Consider the following 20,287-nt stretch of genomic DNA (forward strand, 5'->3'; position numbering starts at 1 on the left):
GTAACACTATCTTTATTAATATTGTATTTTAATCAAGTGACAGTCTAGGCAGTTTATTTTTTTTTTTTTGAGACAAAGTCTCACTCATTCTGTCACCCAGGCTAGAGTGCAGTGGCAGCGATGTTGGTTCACTGCAATGCCCACATCCTGAGTTCAAGAGATTCTCCTGCCTCAGTCTCCTGAGTAGAGCTGGGATTACAGGTGTGTGCCACCATTCCTGGCTAATTTTTATATTTTTAGTAGAGATGGGGTTTCATCATGTTGGCCAGGCTGGTCTCAAACTCCTGACCTCAAGTGATCTGCCCGTCTCAGCCTCCCAGAGTGCTGGGATTATAGGCTTGAGGCCACCGCGCCCAGCCAGTCTAGACAATTCTAAAGTATTAAATGATTTTGCAAACATTTAACATCTCCTATAAAATAGGTGTTATGTGCCAGGCACTGTTTTTAAGTATTTTGTTCATATTATTTAATTCATTACAATAACCATAAGAGGCATATACTATTTTAACCATCTATTTTAAAGAGGAAAAATTGGAGACACAGGGAACTTGAGTAGTCCTAAGTGAAAAAGCTAGAAAGTAGCAAATCCAGAATTTAAGTCTAAACAGTCTACCTTCAGAGTTTTTACACCCTAACTTTTTCTTTCTGTTTCATCTACATTTCAGACTTTGGGTATCTAAAGACATTGGGACTGTTCTGGAGAAGCTGATATTTAGGAACTCTGGTTGCTGCACAGAGTAAAATCTTAGGTTCAGTGTAAATTCAGTAATGACTAGAAAACCAACAACTCAGTTCAAAACTACTTTAACATCTTGTCTTCCCAACATCCTGCTGAACTGTAAATTCTACTGTATCCACTTTGCAGATGAGGAAATCGAGGCTTTGACAAGTCGAAGAGAATAGCTGGAATGCAAGTCAAGTATAATTTGATTTCATTTGGTCTTTACATGTTAAGCATTATGTACTGCCTTTCTAAGAGGCAGAAATTAATTTGAAGTAGGGAACCAGATTAGTGGTTTTCCACATTTAGGTAACTTCAATATTCACTTTAAAGCAACAAGCCAAAGGACCCTAGATTTCTCCTGTGGCTTCTTAAAGCCCTGGAATGTATTGGCCTTGGTTAAAATGCTTATGAAAGTGCACAAGATTTTATAGTTTAGCATTTGTTAACAAGAAATGGAGAAAACAATGGACACATAATTTGTTGTATGGAGTCAGAGTTACCTGATTCATAGGAGAAGAATATAGGTCAAGAATAGGAAGAGAAAGCTGAACTGTGGTGACAGGTGTATATAAGTAAGAAACTTTTTGTTGGTGTATGAGTTATGACCTTTGGGAGATGTATAGCAGAAAACGAAGAATGGAAAAACAAAGTATGTTATATATTTACCAACAACTTACATGCCGCCTCAGTGTCCTCAAATCCTAGGCTGCACATAAGGTCCATTTGCCTGAGTATTACATACCTCCTTCTCCAGAAAACTTTCAAGTTCACAGCCTTGAGTTGTCCATCTTTAATACACTTAAGTTGTTGGTTTTAATAATTAAGGAAACAGGACCTACCTATATCTGTGCCAATAGGGGGCACTACCCCTCTGTAAAGAAAATCAAAAGGTATTTTGTGTTGCACTTGGAGGTTCCAGTGGTCTTGCTTTTGGCAAAAACTTGAAGAGGAGGGTGGTCTTTACATGCGTAGAAACCTTGAGTGGCAGAGGATATAACACACCAGCAAGAGGAATTGCTCAGTGGCTTTTAAAATTCGAAATATAATTTTACTTTTTATTTTTACAATACAGTGTATAGTATGACATCTCAAAATAACAGAGTGCAGATACAGGATAAGAGTACAAAGGGGGATTAACAACAGATGTCAGAAGGTTACCTTTATTAAGGCTAAATCCCTGCTTTATATTTTCCACACATTCACAAAAGTACATTCAAATCATTCCTTATCAATACTTATTTCTTAGGCCATGAGAAAAGGAAAATCCAGACATTAGATTTTCATAGAAAGCAAATCTGGATTAGTCTAAATAATATTCTCTTTCCATTTGTTCTGACTTAGGAAAATTTGAGAAATAAAGATACGCACAAACCTAACAGTTCCTCATTGGATTTTCCAAGTACATTGCATTAGCTATTGATATCATTTCTATATTAACTGGTTAAGACCTCCCCCACACAGGTTTCCAGTCAGAACAACAGAGGGACAGGAAATGGAATTGGCCAGAGTGGCTATACAACTAGGCCTACAGCAATGCTTTTTCCCATGTTCTTTTGTGGGGGTCAGCAACAATTCACTTTAAGGATTGTTGAATATTAGCACATCCTTATCACTGGGATTTAGAAAAGTTTGGGACATGTCTATCTACCACTACTGATAAGGGAGAATGATAGGACTTCACTGACCTTGAAATATTTATCACCTCAGACTTCCTAAAAGTATGGCATGGCATGGCCTGTGGCTTGGTACAAGATTTGCTTGTTAAAAGCCATGTGCCTGAATCTTGACAGCATATGGCCCTGGTGTAGGCCTAATGTCTACAGGGGGCACAAGAGCCACTCACTGACACTGCCTGCACCCTCACTCTAACTTAACTTGAACTGCCAATAGTTTAGCTCTTGGAGTTAAAAACAGTTGTCAGTTAAATAAGCAGATCACAAAACTCCATTGTTGACCATAGACTACCCTTCATTCCTGAGAAGTAAACTGGAAAACTGAAAAGATTAAGTGCTGAATATATTCCTTAGTTTTTAATGCTAAAAAAATCAGTGTGACCTGTGAATTTTCCTGGCTCTAAACTGGAGTATTTCAGATTTGAAGAGATAGTATGTATGGCATTCCTTCCCTCAACCCAAGAATGTTATTTTCTTCCTAAGGAAAATTACCTTGAAAATATTTCCACATAAAACACACTCTCCAGCCAACTTAATAGGCCATGTAAATTTGAACAGAAAAAGGCAACATATAAACTATATTTGTTCAAATATATGTAAAAGAGGATAAAAATCAAACATATACACGACACCGAGACAAATTACTCCTTAAACACAATTGCTTATGTTAAATTAAATGATGTCAGTATTATTCCAGTGTTTAGCTCTGGGAATAGGAACTGCTCTAGCTAAAGTCACCATAAAAATAAAATCAAGGCATTCACATTTGAGGTCACACATCACACTATCCTAAAGGCTTGAAAAGACTACAAATTAACTTTCCATGCCAATTATAGACGTCGAATTTTAAAGCTACAACTATAGAGACAGTACAAAAATCCCATTAGCTTAAGTGTTCCTTTTATGATTTAGCAAGCTGTTGCATTCTGGTCATAAGAGGCAGACCTTGTTAGGTTAAAAACCTATTTCTATATATTTAATACCTTTTTCTCTCCAATATTCTTTTCCTAAAATGTTCAAATGACTTTCAGGTCTTCCTTACCTTTTGATCTTAAAGTCAATTGTCATAGCATTTCCCAAGGACATATATAATTTTATTTGAATGCTGAACAAGTGTTATCAATGACCATTTGTTGATCTATTAAATATTAATATACAGTACAGCAGCTATATTCATCAACAGAATTCCAGTTTATTACCTATATATGTAGCACAGTCATAGAATACTGTGCTTATACATAAAAATGCAAAAACTGTCAAATGTGCTGTCCTTCCATGTATATAAAAAACTATTTGCATCATGAGGAAGAAACTTTTTAACAGTCAATACAGATTATAATGAACACCTGCCATTCATAAAAATGTAACATACATTCTATTATACTATGCGGATGAGAGAAAGGAGGCAAGGTTAGCAAATCAGTTGAGACAACTTCAGAAAAAAACTCAGAAAATATTTTTTAAAAATAAGCATATTTTGTATATCTTAAGTAAATTATTAGTGTGTGTTGAGTGTACAGTCTGATCCACAAAGTTTGAGCAAAAAAACTGGAGCTTCTAATGGAATGTTTTTGTTTTTTTAAGAATCAAAAGACATACAAATGAATTCAAGTCTAAGAAAGTAGCTCTAAACCCAAGTGGCACCATGCTTTTTCTTTTTAGGAAAGTATCTCTGATGACTAAATTAATCTCCTAAGCAAATACTGCCTTGCCCAGTGCATAGAAGCACAGTTCCTCTGCTCAAATTCCCAATGAAGTCATTTAAGTGTTAATATTTACACATCAATATTTGTGTGAGACATGGACACTTGTATATACAAGTTTTTCACAGAGATACAACTAAGCAGAAAGGGTTTACATGAAAACAAAAGGTTTTAATAGGACAAAATGGAATGCTCTGTTGAAAGCTTCCATTTAGAATCCCAAAATGAGACAAGAACCGCTAAAACCATGTATAGAGAATAAAGGATGCTGTGCACAAACTGCCTAAGGGAATTGGCCTCTCACTAATTAGAGAGATCTAAGAACAGGTCTACAGCTAATACTGCTGCCTTCCACCTTATCCTCAATTTTGCTGCAATGTCGGGAAATCTTACTATTGTCAGTTTTTGCCAGATCAAGTCTAACATACCACAGAAGGGATGTTTCCTTCACCTCAGCCAAGTGGACGGTACCCACTGAGGTTCAGTATCGAGTTTGTTAATTAACCTAAGCAATTCCTGATAGGCTTTATCAAGATCTGAATTCACAATTGCCGTGTCAAAGTAGTGGCCATTGTTCTGCTCCATCTCTCTTGTCTTCTCAATGATTTCTCTCAACTCTTCAGGCTGCAAAGAGAAGATAAAAACTGTGAGATAATTCCTATCCTAACCAAATAATACAGGATGAGTCAGAAAAGGCCAAAGAATAATGAGTGACCTTCATAGCTTTCCTTCTGTCTCTCCCAACCTCAGGAGCTCCTTTCCAACTCTGTCATGGCCACAATGGTTTCCTGTGCTTTGGTGACTTCGGAACTCACAGTATGAACCATTTGGTATGCAATATATCCTGCTTTATACCACTATTTAGGTTTTCACATATTTTGTTTTATCTCACCAACAAGACTACTGGCTTCAAGAACACGGACTGTTACTTTGAATTCCCTAAAAACATTTGTTTTCTTTCTTTTTCTCTTTTTTTTTTCCCTTTATTTATTTTATTGCATTTTAGGTTTTGGGGTACATGTGAAGAACATGCAAAATTGTTGTATAGGAACACACATGGCAGTGTGATTTGCTGCCTTCCTCCCCATCACCTACATCTGGCATTTCTCCCCTTGCTATCTCTCCCCAGCTTCCCACCCCCCACCCTCCCTCCCCTATTTCCCCCCAACTGACCCCAGTGTGTAGTGCTCCCCTCCCTGTGTCCATGTGTTCTCTTTGTTCAACACCCGCCTATGAGTGAGAACATACGGTGTTTGATCTTCTGCTCTCCTGTCAGTTTGCTGAGAATGATGGTTTCCAGGTTCATCCATGTCCCTACAAAGGACCCTAACTCATCGTTTTTGATGGCTGCATAATATTCCATGGTGTATATGTGCCACATTTTCCCTATCCAGTCTATCGTCGATGGGCATTTGGGTTGGTTCCAGGTCTTTGCTATTGTAAACAGTGCTGCAATGAACATTCGTGTGCACGTGTCCTTATAGTAGAACGATTTGTAATCCTTTGGATATATACCCAGCAATGGGATTGCTGGGTCAAATGGAATTTCTATTTCTATGTCCTTGAGGAATCTCCACACTGTCTTCCACAATGGTTGAACTAATTTACACTCCCACCAGCAGTGTAAAAGTGTTCCTATTTCTCCACATCCTCTCCAGCATCTGTTGTCTCCAGATTTTTTAATGATCGCCATTCTAACTGGCGTGAGATGGTATCTCAATGTAGTTTTGATTTGCATTTCTCTGATGACCAGTGATGATGAGCATTTTTTCATATGTTTGTTGGCCTCACGTCTTTTTCTCTTTTTGAGACGGAGTCTTGCTCTGTTGCCAGGCTGGAGTGCAGTGGCATGGTCTCGGCTCACTACAACCTCCACCTCCCGGGTTCAAGCAATTCTCCTGCCTCAGCCTCCCAAGTAGCTGGGAATACAGGCGTGTGCCACCATGCCCAGCTAATTTTTTTGTATTTTTAGTAGAGACAGGGTTTCACCATGTTGGCCAGGCTAGTCTTGAACTCTTGACCTCAAATGATCCACCCGCCTTGACCTCCCAAAGTGCTGGGATTACAGGCGTTAGTCACCGCGCCCAGTCAAACATTTGTTTTCAAACATTCTAGGACACCATAACCTCTTCTTAATAGTAACATCTTCTGTAACATGGAGTGAACCTTTCTGGTTGGAGCAAGGACCTAAAATGCCATCTACTTTTGGCTCTAGTAAAGAGCCCTTGCACTTTGTTGTCTGTTGCAGAGAGTTAAAACTGTCCTAACAGTTTGGGAAACTATATAGAGCAGCCTACTTTAAAATACTGACTGAAGGAAAGGGTTATTTTACAAAGATAAGCAGGCAGCAAGGCTATGTGCAAAACTTATCCTGAACCCTTAATTATCAGGCACATGTGTTCAAGAAAGTGAAACTCATCCGCAAATCACCCCTGCCAATGAAGACAACTAATTAAACTCAAGACAAAATGTCTCAGATATAAAAGTCACACACAGTACAAAACAATTTGTATCATTCAACTGTTTGAACTTCTGTAACAGGAAGAAAACATATTAAAAATATGACAACTCTGGCTTGTCCTGAGGCAGTTTCTGGCATGATTCTCTAATTCTCATTATGGAATGTTGTACATCTGAATATGGCACACAGAACCCTTTGTTCCCAGCAGGGAATCTATTTCACCACTGTAAATGAATACACTGTGACATTTTTGCCAAAATTTATGTCTACCCAAAGCTCGAGATTATTGAAAGAACATTCTAGGACTCCACAGAGAACTGAAACTTTGTGGTGTTGGAGTTCAAATTAAAATGCTAAACCCCCAATCCACCTAGTTTTTATAAAATTTAAGGCATTATTATTTCATTTTACGCCAAAATGGCTTATATCACTTATTTAGTACTTTATGCCTGAAGTTCTCTTTCAAATTACAATCCACGGCTAAGATGAAACAAAATGTTTTAGTTCAAAATTTTTAGCTGAACTAGGCAAAACTGACTAAGTTCATACTGTCAGATAACCATTCTCAAGCCTCCAAACTAGCAGAACAGATTCAGAGATTCAGAGTACAATCAGATAACTGGTTGGTTACATTTTGCATCCAGTAAGTAACACCATCATTTTCTTAGCTAGCACAATTTTATAGAGCTAAAATTGAAAATTTGGTTTTACTTCAGCATTTCTATCATTGAGTAATAAAGCACTATTAGAAATACCAAAGGAGAGCCAGGCACAGGGGCTCCCCCGTGTAATCCCAGCACTTTGGGAGGCCAAGGCAGGCGGATCATGTGAGGCCAGGAGTTTCAGACCAGCTTGGCCAACATGGCGAAACCCCATCTCTATTAAAAATGCAAAAATTAGCTGGGCATGATGGTGCACATCTGTAATCTCAGCTACTTGGGAAGCTGAGGCACAAGAATCACTTAAAGCCAGGAAATGGAGGCTACAGTGAGCCCAGATTGTGCCACTGCACTCCAGCCTGGGCCACAGAGCGAGAAACTAAGAAAAAAAAAAAAAAAAAAAAAAAAAAAAACGAAAGGAGAAAAAAATGAAACATAAGTGGAAGAAATACAATCAGATACACCATCCTCTACCAAAAACTGTGGAATACACATTCTGACCGGTGTGCATAGAATATTCACCAAGGAAAATCAGATATTGGGCCATAAGATAAGGCTCAACAAATTTCAAAAGACTGACAGTTTTCAGGATCTGACCATCTGAAAAAAAAATCTTAACTGATTTATTAAAAAAATCTTATAAAAAATCTTAACTGATTTATAAAGTAAGGCTCAATAAATTTCAAAAGACTGACATTTTTCAGGATCTGACTACCTGTAATTTCCACCTCTTTCTAGATGTAAAAAAACTTAACTGATTTTTAACTCCACCTTGAATTATAAATCAGTTAAGATTTTTTTTTTTTTTAAATATCTCCAAAGAGGTGGAACTTAAATAACACACTTCGAAATAACCAATGGGTTACAGAAATAAGAAAAGGAAATTAGAAAATATTTCTAACAAAATAGTAACAAAAATATAAGGCCAAAACTTATGGGATGCAACTAAAGAACTGTTTAGAGGGAAATTTATAGCTTCAAATGCCTATATTTGAAAAGAAGAAAAGTTTAAAAATTACCTAAGTATTCATCTTCAGAAACTAGAGCAAGTGCAAATTATAGTCAAAGAAAAGATAAAGAATAGAAATGAATTAAATAGAAGACAGACAATAAAGAAAATAAAGACAAATGCCCTCCAACTTATTTCTTTTTCTAAAGAGTTTGATTATTCCTTTTAATAATAATAATTACTATATCTTTCCTGGTTCCAGATTGTGTCTTTATTCCTCTTTCTCTTGGATAGTCTCTTATTTCTCTTGGATAAACACCAATATTCTCTTTATTTCCTCTTGGATAAACACCTAGGTGTAGAACTGCTGAATCAAGAGATAAATGTATGTTTTAACTGTATAAAATACTGCTGTACTGTTTTTAGTTTACTAAACTGATATTGAAGGCTGGGCGCAGTGGCTCACACCTGTAATCCCAGCATTTTGAGAGGCCTAGGTGGATGGATCACTTGAGGCCAGGCATTCGAGGCCAGCCTAGGCAACATAGTGAAATCCTGTTTTTACTAAAAATAGAAAAAAAATTAGTCGGGTCATATTCAGATGTACAATATTCCAGAATGAGAATGAGAGAACCATGCAATAGCTGCCTCAGGACAAGCCAGAGTTGTCATATTTTTAGTATGTTTTCTAACTCTTACAGAAGTTCAAACAGTTGAATGATAAATTGTTTTGTACTGTGTGTGACTTTTATATCTGAGACATTTTGTCTTGAGTTTAATTAGTTGTCTTCATTGGCAGGGGTGATTTGGGGTGAGTTTCACAGCAGAGCATTTACTTGGCATATACTCTCTTACCACAATATAGATGATTTTCTGTGACTTTAATAATACATACAAGAAAAATCACATCTTTATGCCAATACCCATTCTTTCACAATACTGGCAAAACAGTTCAGAGATTCAGAGTACAATCAGATTGGTTACATTTTGCATCCAGTGAGTAACACCATCATTTTCTTAGTTTCTATATCAATTTTTTAATTTTTATTTTTATTTTGAGACCAAGTCTTGCTGTGTTGCCCAAGCTGGAGTTCAGTGGCACGAACTTGGCCTCTTGAGTAGCCAGTACCACAGGTGTGCACCACCATATCCGGCTAATATTTTTGTGTTTTTAGTAAAGACAGGATTTCACTATGTTGCCCAGGCTGGTCTTGAACTCCTGGCCTCAAGTGATCCATCCACCTTGGCCTCCCAAAATGCTGGGATTATAGGCGTGAGTCACTGAGCCTCGCCTTCTATGTCAATTTAATAAACTAAAACAGTTTAGCAGTGTTTTATATAGTTAAAACATACATTGATCTCATTTGATCCAGCAATTCTATTCCCAGGTGGTATCAAAGAGAAATGAAAACATATATCCACAAAAAGACTATATGAATATTTAGAGCAGCTTTAGTCATACTAGCTCAAAATTTTATCCAAATATTTTTTAACTGGAGAATGGATAAGTTGTGATGTATTAATATCATGGTATATTGCTCAGCATTAAGAATGGAATGAACTACTCTTAGATGCAACACAGATCAATCTCAAAAACATGCTGATCAAAAGCCATACAAAACCTTTAACAAACTGTATGCTTCTATTTAGGTGAACTTCTAGAACAGACCAAAGAAATCTATAGTGACAGAAAGCAGATTAGTGGTTGCCAGAAAGAAAGAATGGAGAGGTATTAACTTGAAAGGGGCATAAGCGAACTATATAGAGTGATAGAAATGTTCTAAATCTTGATTGGCATGGTGGTTACACAGGTGTACATTTCCAAAACTTGCTGAATTATAAAATTAAAAGGCAAGTATTTATTGTTTGTAAAATATACTTCAGCAAAGTAAAAGAATCAAAAATTTGTAATCAGAAAATCAAATACATTGTGTATTGTTAAAACATTTTGGTACTACTGATCAACTTCCTGCTTTAAAAACATGTATAAGCTAGGACCTGTGGCACATGCCTATAGTCCCAGCTTATAGGACTGAGATGGGAAGGTCACTTTAGTCCAGGAGTTCAGGGCTTGTAGTGAGCTATAATCATGCCACAGTACTCTAGTTTGGGTAACATCGAACCACCTCTCAAAAAAATATATAACGTCTGTCTAGAACTAAACTGAAAATTTAGGATAGCCAATTCAAAGTAAAGTCGATAAAAATTCCAATAGAACACTGCCAGAGACCAACCAACAGAAAGATGCTTAACATGTTTTGGAATGGTCTATGGCCCTTCATATAATACTGAATCCTTGTTGGAAAAAAAGAGCCTAAGAAGAAATAAGTATGCATGTTAGGAAATGGAAAATTAGGCTGAATAGGAAGAATAGAGTACACTCTGGTCCTTAGTTTGCATCCTGCTCCTTGAACAACTATGTTGTTTCTAACAAAGTAGTTACTGGACACTAAATTTTACACAGTATTAATCTTGTTTTTCTTGTTATATTGTGATCCTCAAGAACAGCCGATGACCATGCTGCTTATTTCCTTTGTATCATTCCAAGTGCTATGGATAACAAATACTCTGACCCCCAGTTAGTTATGAATTTGTAGGTATATGGCAAAAATGAAAAAGGGGTGCAGCACTACTTTACCCAGCTAGCCTACTAGCCTAGACAAAGCAACCAGGATGGGAAAGCCCCTGATGTTTGTAGCCTAAAACATTAAAAATTACTACCTCACATATAGATTGAATAAGAAACGTTAAGTAGACATAGAGTGAAAAAAGATATTTTGGAGGGTGAGGAGGAAGAGGAAGGGTTAATGTGTTGTGGTAGACAGTCAAGAATGAAAGGAAGGCTGGGTGTGGTGGCTTACACCTGCAATCTAAGCACTTTGGGAGGCCGAGGCAGGAGGATTTCTTGAGGCCAGAAGTTTGATACCAGCCTGGCAACATAGCAAGACCCTATCTCTACAAAATACATAAAAAATTAGGCAGGCATGGTGGTGCATGGCTATAGTCCCAGCCATTTGGACAGGCTGGGGTGAGAGGATCGCTTGAGCCCAGAGCCTGAGACGGCAGTGAGCCATGATCATGCCACTACACTCCAACCTGGACAACAGAGATTCTACCTTAAAACAACGGCGACAAAAAAGAAAAAAAAGAAAAGAATCAAGGGAAATGAGTGTAAATAGGCTTTTAATGATTATCTTTAAGAAGATTTAAAGGCACAGTCAATAAAATGAGGCAGTATGAATGAGCCGTCTCTAAAATAGATAATATTTAATAAACAATGAGCAAAAAAACAAGCACATGTTACTATTATGTAGTAAGTCACTTGACAGTTATCATCTTACATATTTAAATAAGTCAATGCCTTATTAACATATATTATCAGTCACTTAATTATAATAATGTTTAGTATGACATGGATTACCTCAACCACATCTAGCATAGATCTAATATAATTTAAAAAAATTCTTCTGTTCCAAACCATATGAGAAGATCAAAGGGAGGAGAAAAGCAGAACATAAAATTTGTCTCGTTGAAAATGTGGAGTATCTACAGAGAAACGTCAGTAATCCTAAAGAGGTGGCTAATAACTTTGGTGGCAGTCACATCTCCCTAGAAATGTCACAGACCCATGTGAAGAAGCTCAAACGTTACCATGCAACCAACTTTGGAAAGCTGTCATAGTCCAACCCTGTGGCAACCATAGCAATTTTGGGACAAGTAATATTACAGAAAGAATAATCAGTTTGAAAGCTCGAGCTAATGTAGCTTTTAAGCACCAGGACAAATTAGACCAGGTCTGTTTCATGATTACCTTCAATGGGATAGTACAATACTGTGAAAACTTTACCTTTGGATTCTTGCCTTCTTTGGCCAATAATGCCCGAAGTCTTTCTTGTGAAGGGGGTGCAATGAAGATAATATATGGTTTCAAATCTGAATTTCGGAGAGTCTTCAATGACTGTAAAAAAGAGATATTTGGATTTTTAAAATAATTTGCATCATTTAATTACTTCCCAGTATTGATTGTACATATATATAGATTAAAGGACTTGCTCTGTCACCTAGGCTGGAGTGCAGTGGCATGATCACAGCTCACTGCAACCTCAAACTCCTGCACTCAAGTGATCCTCTCACCTCAGCATCTCGAGTAGCTAGGAATATAGGCATGCACCACCATGTCTGGCTAACTTTATACTTTTTTGTAGAGACAGGATCTTGCTTTGTTACCCAGACTGGTCTTGAATTCCTGGTCTCATGCAACGCTCCTGCCTCAGTCTCCCAAATTACTGGGATTACAGGCATGAGCCATTGCACTTGGCCCAATTCACAGTATTTTTAAGATCCTACCATTCACTGTAAGAATATACTGTGAAGCTATAAATATACATACATATATATTATTTTAGCTTGCTCTTTTATGTAATGAAATATAAGTGAATAATATCTCTTGGATCAACTGTTGGAGATGCAAAAAAAAAAATATATATATATAAGTGAATGATAATGAAGGATGATAACTACGTGATATTAAAATATATTGCTAATAAGATCACATACAGATTACAATAGCCATATTAAAAAACCATTTTGGAGGAATTAGAATCATACAAGTTGCCTTACTATGTGCCAGATACTAAATATAAGCAAAATCATAGAAAATAACTTCACATACACGTGCAAAAGACAATTCAAGAAAAGCACATTTAAGAAAAAGTAGACTGTGTTTGAATTTGGAGATTGTGGTTTTCACTTTGTTACCAATGCATGACTATGTATCCTCAAACTGAAGTGTTCTGTCAAAATGGAGATTATAGGAACACGCCATTTCTATCTAAAAACATTAAGATGATTAAAACAAGATGCTGAGTTATCTGTTAAAATCTGTTTGCCCTTTTTCGTGGAGAAATAAGAATTCTTAAAACCTGTTAGCCCAAGTAAATAATTCTAAATAAATTTAGTAAAAACATGTATTAAATCAAAAATTTATAATTGAAATAGTAGAGCCTAAGTGCATACAACAAAAATCCCTAACTACTATTTTAGAATAGCCATTTTAGGGTCAATTCTCTTTTATGTATATCTTTTTAATGACCACTGACTATGTTGTTTGAGTTGACATGAGCAGCAGATTCTACCACATCGAAGAAAGTTGTCTGCTAAAGCTGTATGGTCTACAAAAATTAAAACAATTTCCCCTAACATTTGGAGTTTCTTAAAAACTCCAAATTTCTAAAATTAGTTTTGTTTTTTTTGTTTTAAGACAGGGTCTCACTCTACTTACTCTATCACCCAGGCTGGAGTGCAGTGCAGCTCACTGCAACCTCCACCTCCCTGGCTCAGGTGATTCTTCCACTCCAATCTCCCAAGTAAGTGGGACCACAGATGCACGCCACCATGCCAGGCTAATTTTTAAAATTTTGGTAGAGATGGGATTTTGTCATGTTACCCAGGCTGGTCTGGAACTCCTGAGCTCAAATGATCCACCTGCACTGGCCTCCTAAAATTATCATTTTCAATAGAAGGCTAAGAGGCACTAGTTAGTAATTTTATACTTTTGCTTAGTCTGCCAAATAACTGAAACTGAGGTTTCATAATTTTCATACAACCAAGCACTCATTGTGATATTTGTTAATATTTGAACAATGGCACTTAAACCATAAAAATCATCTAGAAATTTTCTAATTTTTCTCATATCAGAATCAGAAAAGGAAATTCTTTTATAGACTCTAAAATTAAAGTATGACCAGTACTATATTCACTGTATTTTAAGTTTAAGAACATACATACAAATATATATATATATATAAGATGAACATCTCTAATCCAAAAATCTGAAATCTAAAATCTGAAACTTTCTAAGCAGTGACATGATGGCACAGGTAGAAAATGCCACCCCTGGCCTAATGTGATGGGTCATTGTCAAAACGCAGGAGCAGACAGCTTTATTCAACATCCCCAGGAAAAATAAAATTACCTTCAGGCTAAGTAAATAAAGAATATATAAAAGATAAATGAAATTCATTTCAGACTTGGGTCCTATCCTCAAGATAGCTCATTATATATATGCAAATATTCTAAAATTCGAGAAATTCTGAAATTCAAAACTCTGCTCTCAAGCATTTTGAACAAGAGATAGTCAACCTGTATATGTAAGTATGTACATGTTTTCCCCTCTGAGGAACCTGAAAGAGATTTAGCAAACTGTGATTTCACATAGCAAATCAGTGGGAAAAACCATATGAAAACTTAATTAGGTCACACTGTTCCTGGACCAAAATATGGTTTCCACTAGATTACTTTGTATGACACGCCCTCTAAGTTCAAACCCTAAAACAAAACTCTAGCTTTACCTGTGTACGAAGACTTAAAAGACATATTTTGCCAGAGTTGATCACTTGCCGTACAGAATCTATGCTAGTTCCATACAAATTCTTCTCAAATTCACCATGCTCAATGAACTTTCCAGCTGCTATATCTGCCTCAAATGCTTGCCGTGAAACAAAGTGATAATCTCTACCAGCTACTTCTTGGTCTCGCCTATTCCGAGTTGTATCTAGGCAAACAAAATCAGATAAAAATAATGAGCATAGCTTACAGTGAGGATGGGGGATAATTCTGCTAGTCAGAAAGAATTTTTATTTTGCAACACAGAATATGAAATAATAAAACTGAGGAAATGCTAACAGCCTACATGTTTAACATTGTTTTTATGTTTTGTAGGTTGAAAAATGAACAAAAATGTGTTTGTAGTATCTCAGTAATAGTTGTATTTAGTTATCTTAATATATTTTATGCTTACACTTCAAGTTACTTCATCCTGCATTTAAAACACTACTAATCTTCTCCTAAAGTTTACTTCCATAAAATTAGGTACTATATAATCTTAGAACTTCTGTTTTCAGATTATGCCAAAGTTTCTATCTTCGGTATTATTTTAAAGAAGCAGGAGCTGACTCCCTATGGAATAGGAAATTGTAAGGGGCCCAAACAGAAATTTGTTTAGAAAACAATTAGTACATACTCGAAAAACAAATTTAAAACTTCTTAATAAACTATTTTTAATTTAAAAATTGTCAAAATATTTGGTTAAACAAAGTTCCTCTTTCATTGATAACATTGTTTTAATAAAAAGAATAAAAAATTTCCCTACATAATATAGTTAGGTTCTGAGCCGCTAAACTGAAAAGCACAGGAAAATGGGAATGCATTCAAACTTACGAGGAACTGCAGATGCAAAGCGGTCCTTTTCTTTGTTCATGAGCCTTTGACGCAACTCATTCTGGCCACAGTTCTGTGGACCAATCAAGATGATAGGTCTTTTCCTATTTGCTGGCTGATGATAAAGTGACATTTCCTCATAAGTTAAGATCTCCTCGTTGTCATAATCTTTGGGGAAAAAAAAGTTAAGCCCTTCAGACAAAATTATTGCCATGTAATACAAATATAAATACTCATAAATTTTCCCCCCAAATTAGAAAGAATCACAATTTATTATCATTACATCCTTGCTAGGATACCACGAAAATGAATCAGACAACAATATATTACTCCTTTTATTAATACTCTTTCATACTGTTCTTGAATATCTAATACAATATATCATACAGATCCTTAAACAGTTAGTTTGCAGTCAATACTTTGAATGAAGATGGGGTACCAGGGGACAAACTAGTAGGAGTAGTAGCTGTCAATTTTGTAAAATGCATATATTAATACTCTACTTAAGAAGGTTGTTTTAAGAATCGGACGTAATGTATATGTAGAATACAATAGCTGGCAAAGACCAACATTTATATATGGTGGCTACAACTAGTGTTATCAGAGAAAGCTGAAATACTTCCCTGTAGTTCCAGCTTGTCCAACCTGTGGCCCATGAGCCACATGAGGCCCAAGATGGCTTTGAATGTGGCCCAACTCAAATCTGTAAATTTTCTTAAAACATTATGAGATTTTTTGAAAATTTTTTTTTAGCTCATCAGCTATCTCTAGTGTTAGTATATTTTACGTGTGGCCTAAGACAATTCTTTTTCCAATGCAGCCCAGGGAAGCCAAAAGATTGGACACCCCTGCTATAGTTAGTTGTATAATTTGCCAACAGGCCATACCCATGTTATCTACTCTTTCTGCATTTATGTTGACTTTACTCTGGAATGCTAACCCAGAGTCATGACTCACAACGAGGTTTAAATTATGACAGGTGGGGTAACATTCCTAAAGCCCATAATCCAGATGAAACTAGAGCTGTCAAGTGGTACGAACAAAAGCAGACAGCTAGTAGCCTGCCAAGTCCTCACTCCTATTACTTCTCTCGACTGAGAAGGAGCATCAGATGTGGAGTCAGACTCCTTCAGCTCCGTTTCTATGAGGTTAGGGGACCATCTTAGGCTTGTCAATGCTCAGTATGGAGCCTGGCACAGAGCAGAAGCTCAAACTATATTTGTTTAAATTCCAGCTCAACCAATCATATATTAATTGTTAAGAATTTCAGCAAATCACTTTAATATGTACACTTGAATCTATTACTCTGTAACCTCATTTGTGAGAACAAAATCATATAGTTACTACCCTGAAATACCGTAGTTATTATGAATTGTAGTTATTTTAAAATATTCACGATGATGACACCATCATAAACAGCAAATATAATTCCTTCTCTCAAATGATTTTCCCTGAAAAATCTGAGTTCCTTCTAATATGTATAATGAAGACAGTGGTAGCATTTCGATTTACAGACAGGATATATATCCATAGGGTTCATATTTGCCAAGTTTTCTACAGTATAGTAGCTCTTAGAGCTGGACTACTTTAGTCTTTTTCAGAAAAAAATTAAAGATATTAATCACAAATATAGAGGCTAAAATTTAAAACTCATTAAATCTTTTTAGTTACATATCTGTCAATTAGCATTAAAGGATGTTTATTTTAGAAAAAATTTACAAAGTTGATCACATCTCCTTTAGCTTTTATGTAGTATAATAAACTATAATGTTTTAACTTTATTAGTTTAGGCTGCCTCAAAATATTTCAAATTCTTGAGAGAATAAGCCTTGTAAAATGCGTACAAAGGAATGCCTTTGCTTTATTATTTGGCTTGCTTCTAATGTGAACCAAACAGAAGTAGCAAACTCAAATGCCCATAAAAACCAATCAAGAAGGTAATAAAATCAGTATTTCAGGTTGGGTCAATAAAACATTGGAAGGGATAGAGACTGTTAAGCTAGACACTTGCGCTCGATATAAGGGCAATAGTCATCACTCAGGTCCAGTAGACTGTTGTCACCTGGGAATACTAACCCAACTTTATCAGTGCTTTTGATTTTAAGAGAAGCTACAACTTTCGAGCTTTTTAAACTTAGCAATCAATCAAAATAAAACAAAAACTCTCTCGTGTGTCTGACTTAGCCAGCAGGTAGTAGGCTCTCAGTAATGAGTTGCTTCTGTGACATGAGCTATTGCAGAGGAAATTCTTTTTACTTCAAATATGTTCTGTAAGAATTTGTTAGGAATATTAATTTTGCAAAGAGTTTAAGTAGAAGGAAACTATTTAATACAACATGTGCTAAATAGTACTTGAATTTTTATATCAATTTTCCCCAGAATTCAAAATACTGCCTTACTCAGAGGATTCCAAAAGAAAATACTTTCTACTAAATGATTTTCTCAAGCACTTATTTAACATTATGGTCTAAAACAGGACTAGATTTAGATTCCTTTCAGATATAATTCCACGTATCCCTGGGAGTAGAACTTACCATCATTTTTATTGGCATTATATAAAACCTTTTTCCTCTTCTTTTTATTCTTCTTTGCACACCATAGTTTTCCTGTTGAGCAATCATAAACATAACTATAAATGTTTTCCCTTGAACAAAGCCACATAACTCAAATTGAAGAACTCTACTTATACATTCATTCATTCTTTAAATTTTGTTTGCAGAGACGAGGTCTTGCTATGTTGGCAAGGCTGGTCTCAAACTCCTGGCCTCAAGACTCCTGGTCTCAATCCTCCCACCTCAGCCTCCCAAAGTGCTAGGATTAAAGGTGCGAACCACTGCATCCAGTTTGTTTTTAATTTACTTTCATTAATACTTATTACACTGTTTGTAGAAAGACTATTTTTCAGGAAAGTATTTATAATTTTCCATTAACTATACAATATAGGCATATAATCTTTAATAGTTAAATCTTATCCTTTCTTTACAGTTCTAAGATAATCGGTTTTGCCTCTTGTATCACTCTTTCCATAAGTACTTCTTTCTCACAGTTCCAATATGCAAATGTACACATGGCTCCAGATGAAGACTCAAGAAACCTCTTAATAATGTCAAATACAAGTGTCTAACCTGATTTTTCTGGCTCCTTATCTTCTTCTATGGTTTGCTTCATGGCTTCCCTTTGCTGCTGAAAGCTTTTCCCTTAATAACAGAAAGAAAAAGAAGGGTAAAATATTTAAGATAAAAGGATAAGATTTTTTTTCTTTTAAATTAACAAGGAAAAGCACTCGATGTTATCTCTTCATTTATATTTCCTCCCAAATCTTTTTGCCATCCTTTGTCAGCTATGATGTGAAGCCTTCAAATTTTTAAATTAACTCTGCTCAATCAGTCCTATGTATATTATTGGACTATATATCATCTCTTAGAATAAATAAATATTTAAAAATTTAATAGTTCAACTTTTAAAAAGGTTTCATTGAGCATTTACTTTGTGGAAAATTACTATCCTGAATCTTAGAATGGTTCTACTCCTTTAGAATTACCTCAAATTAAGCATATCAATTCTAGGAATTAACTTTTCCAAAACAACATATGGGCATTCATCACATATTCAATTCCATATTCAATTCCAAGAAACCATTCAACATATTCCTTTGCATGCATTATTCTCAATCCTTCTTCTTATGTGTATGTATACATATTAGCAATTTTTTATTTCCACTTTTAAGTTACTAATTATATAAATGGGAAACATGCTTTTCCTTATAAAATTAATATATTAATGTAGAAGACTTTCAAGGCTTCTGACCTTGAAAGAGGTCTTCTTTTCAGACCTCTACCTTAAAATCAAATATGTCTTTTCCTATTAGAAAATGCGGAATTACATTGAAGTTCCACTTTTGTATTTAATTTTTAAATCTAATTCTTTCAGTATAAAGCCAGAGATTCTTAAAAATCAGTAAGTAAATTCTATAGAGGTTGGGATAATCTGTAGAATTTAGTGCATTTCATAAGTGTACTAACAAAAAGGTTAATACTGAGTTCGACACACATAATAAGCACTAAAGGAAGCCTGGTTCTTTTGAGATGAAGTCTTGCTCTGTCGGCCCAGCTGGAGTGCAGTGGCACGATCTTGGCTCACTGCAACCTCCACCTCCCAGGTTCAAGTGATTCTCACATGTCAGCTTCCCAAGTAGCAGGGATTATAGGTGCCCACCACCACACCCAGCTAATTTTTGTATTTTTAGTAGAGACAGGATTTCACCATGTTGGCCAGGCTAGTCTTGAACTCCTGACCTCAGGTGATCCTCTTGCCTTGGCCTTCTAATGCCGTAATTAGAAGCATAAGCCACTGTGCAAGGCCAAGACTATATTCTTTTTTTGTGTGACAGAGTCTCCCTCTATTGCCAGACTAGAATGCAATGGCGTGATCCTGGCTCACTGCAACTTCCGTTTTCCAGTTTCAAGCAATTCTCCTGCTTCAGCCTCCTGAGGAGGTGGGACTATAGGCACGCACCACCATGCATGGCTAATTTTTTTTGTATTTTTAGTAGAGATGGGGTTTCACCACGTTGGTCAGGATGGTCTCGATCTCCTAACTTCGTGATCCACCCACCTTGGCCTTCCAAAGTGCTGGGATTACAGGCATGGGCCACCACACCCAGCCTATATTCTTAATAAAACAAGTAACTATTACTAGAAGGAAAATTTTAAGATGATTAAAATTAAAAAAAAAAATTAGTTGATTTTTAAAAATCAAGAATAAAGCAATTTTAATAGTTTACAGACTAAAAATTTTAAACATTGCAGTGAGGTGCTTCTGTGGCATATTTTTATAGTATGAACTACAGGCTATTCTGAAATAGAGGCAGAAATTAATTAGATGGAAATCTTTTTTTTTT

At 35.9% G+C, this 20,287-nt stretch overlaps 1 protein-coding gene across 10 annotated transcripts in view; it reads right to left on the minus strand.

Moving 5' to 3' along the window:
* Window positions 1-1,750: 1,750 nt before the first annotated feature.
* The window catches only part of MPP5 (membrane palmitoylated protein 5), a 101,777-nt gene continuing 83,240 nt past the window's right edge, over window positions 1,751-20,287 (minus strand). For all 10 annotated transcript variants that reach the window (XM_032245851.1, XM_032245858.1, XM_032245852.1 and 7 more), the window contains 6 exons: window positions 18,513-18,584; window positions 17,922-17,993; window positions 15,388-15,555; window positions 14,520-14,722; window positions 12,017-12,127; window positions 1,751-4,724 (listed from right to left, as the gene is read on the minus strand). In XM_032245851.1, the coding sequence (XP_032101742.1) occupies window positions 4,548-4,724; window positions 12,017-12,127; window positions 14,520-14,722; window positions 15,388-15,555; window positions 17,922-17,993; window positions 18,513-18,584 (803 nt within the window). In that variant the 3' untranslated portion in view covers window positions 1,751-4,547. The remainder of the gene's footprint in view (window positions 4,725-12,016; window positions 12,128-14,519; window positions 14,723-15,387; window positions 15,556-17,921; window positions 17,994-18,512; window positions 18,585-20,287) is intronic.

The sequence above is a fragment of the Sapajus apella genome, unplaced genomic scaffold, assembly GCF_009761245.1.
Source record: "Sapajus apella isolate SASKATOON/1434 unplaced genomic scaffold, GSC_monkey_1.0 scaffold59, whole genome shotgun sequence".
NCBI classification, from domain to species: domain Eukaryota; kingdom Metazoa; phylum Chordata; class Mammalia; order Primates; family Cebidae; genus Sapajus; species Sapajus apella.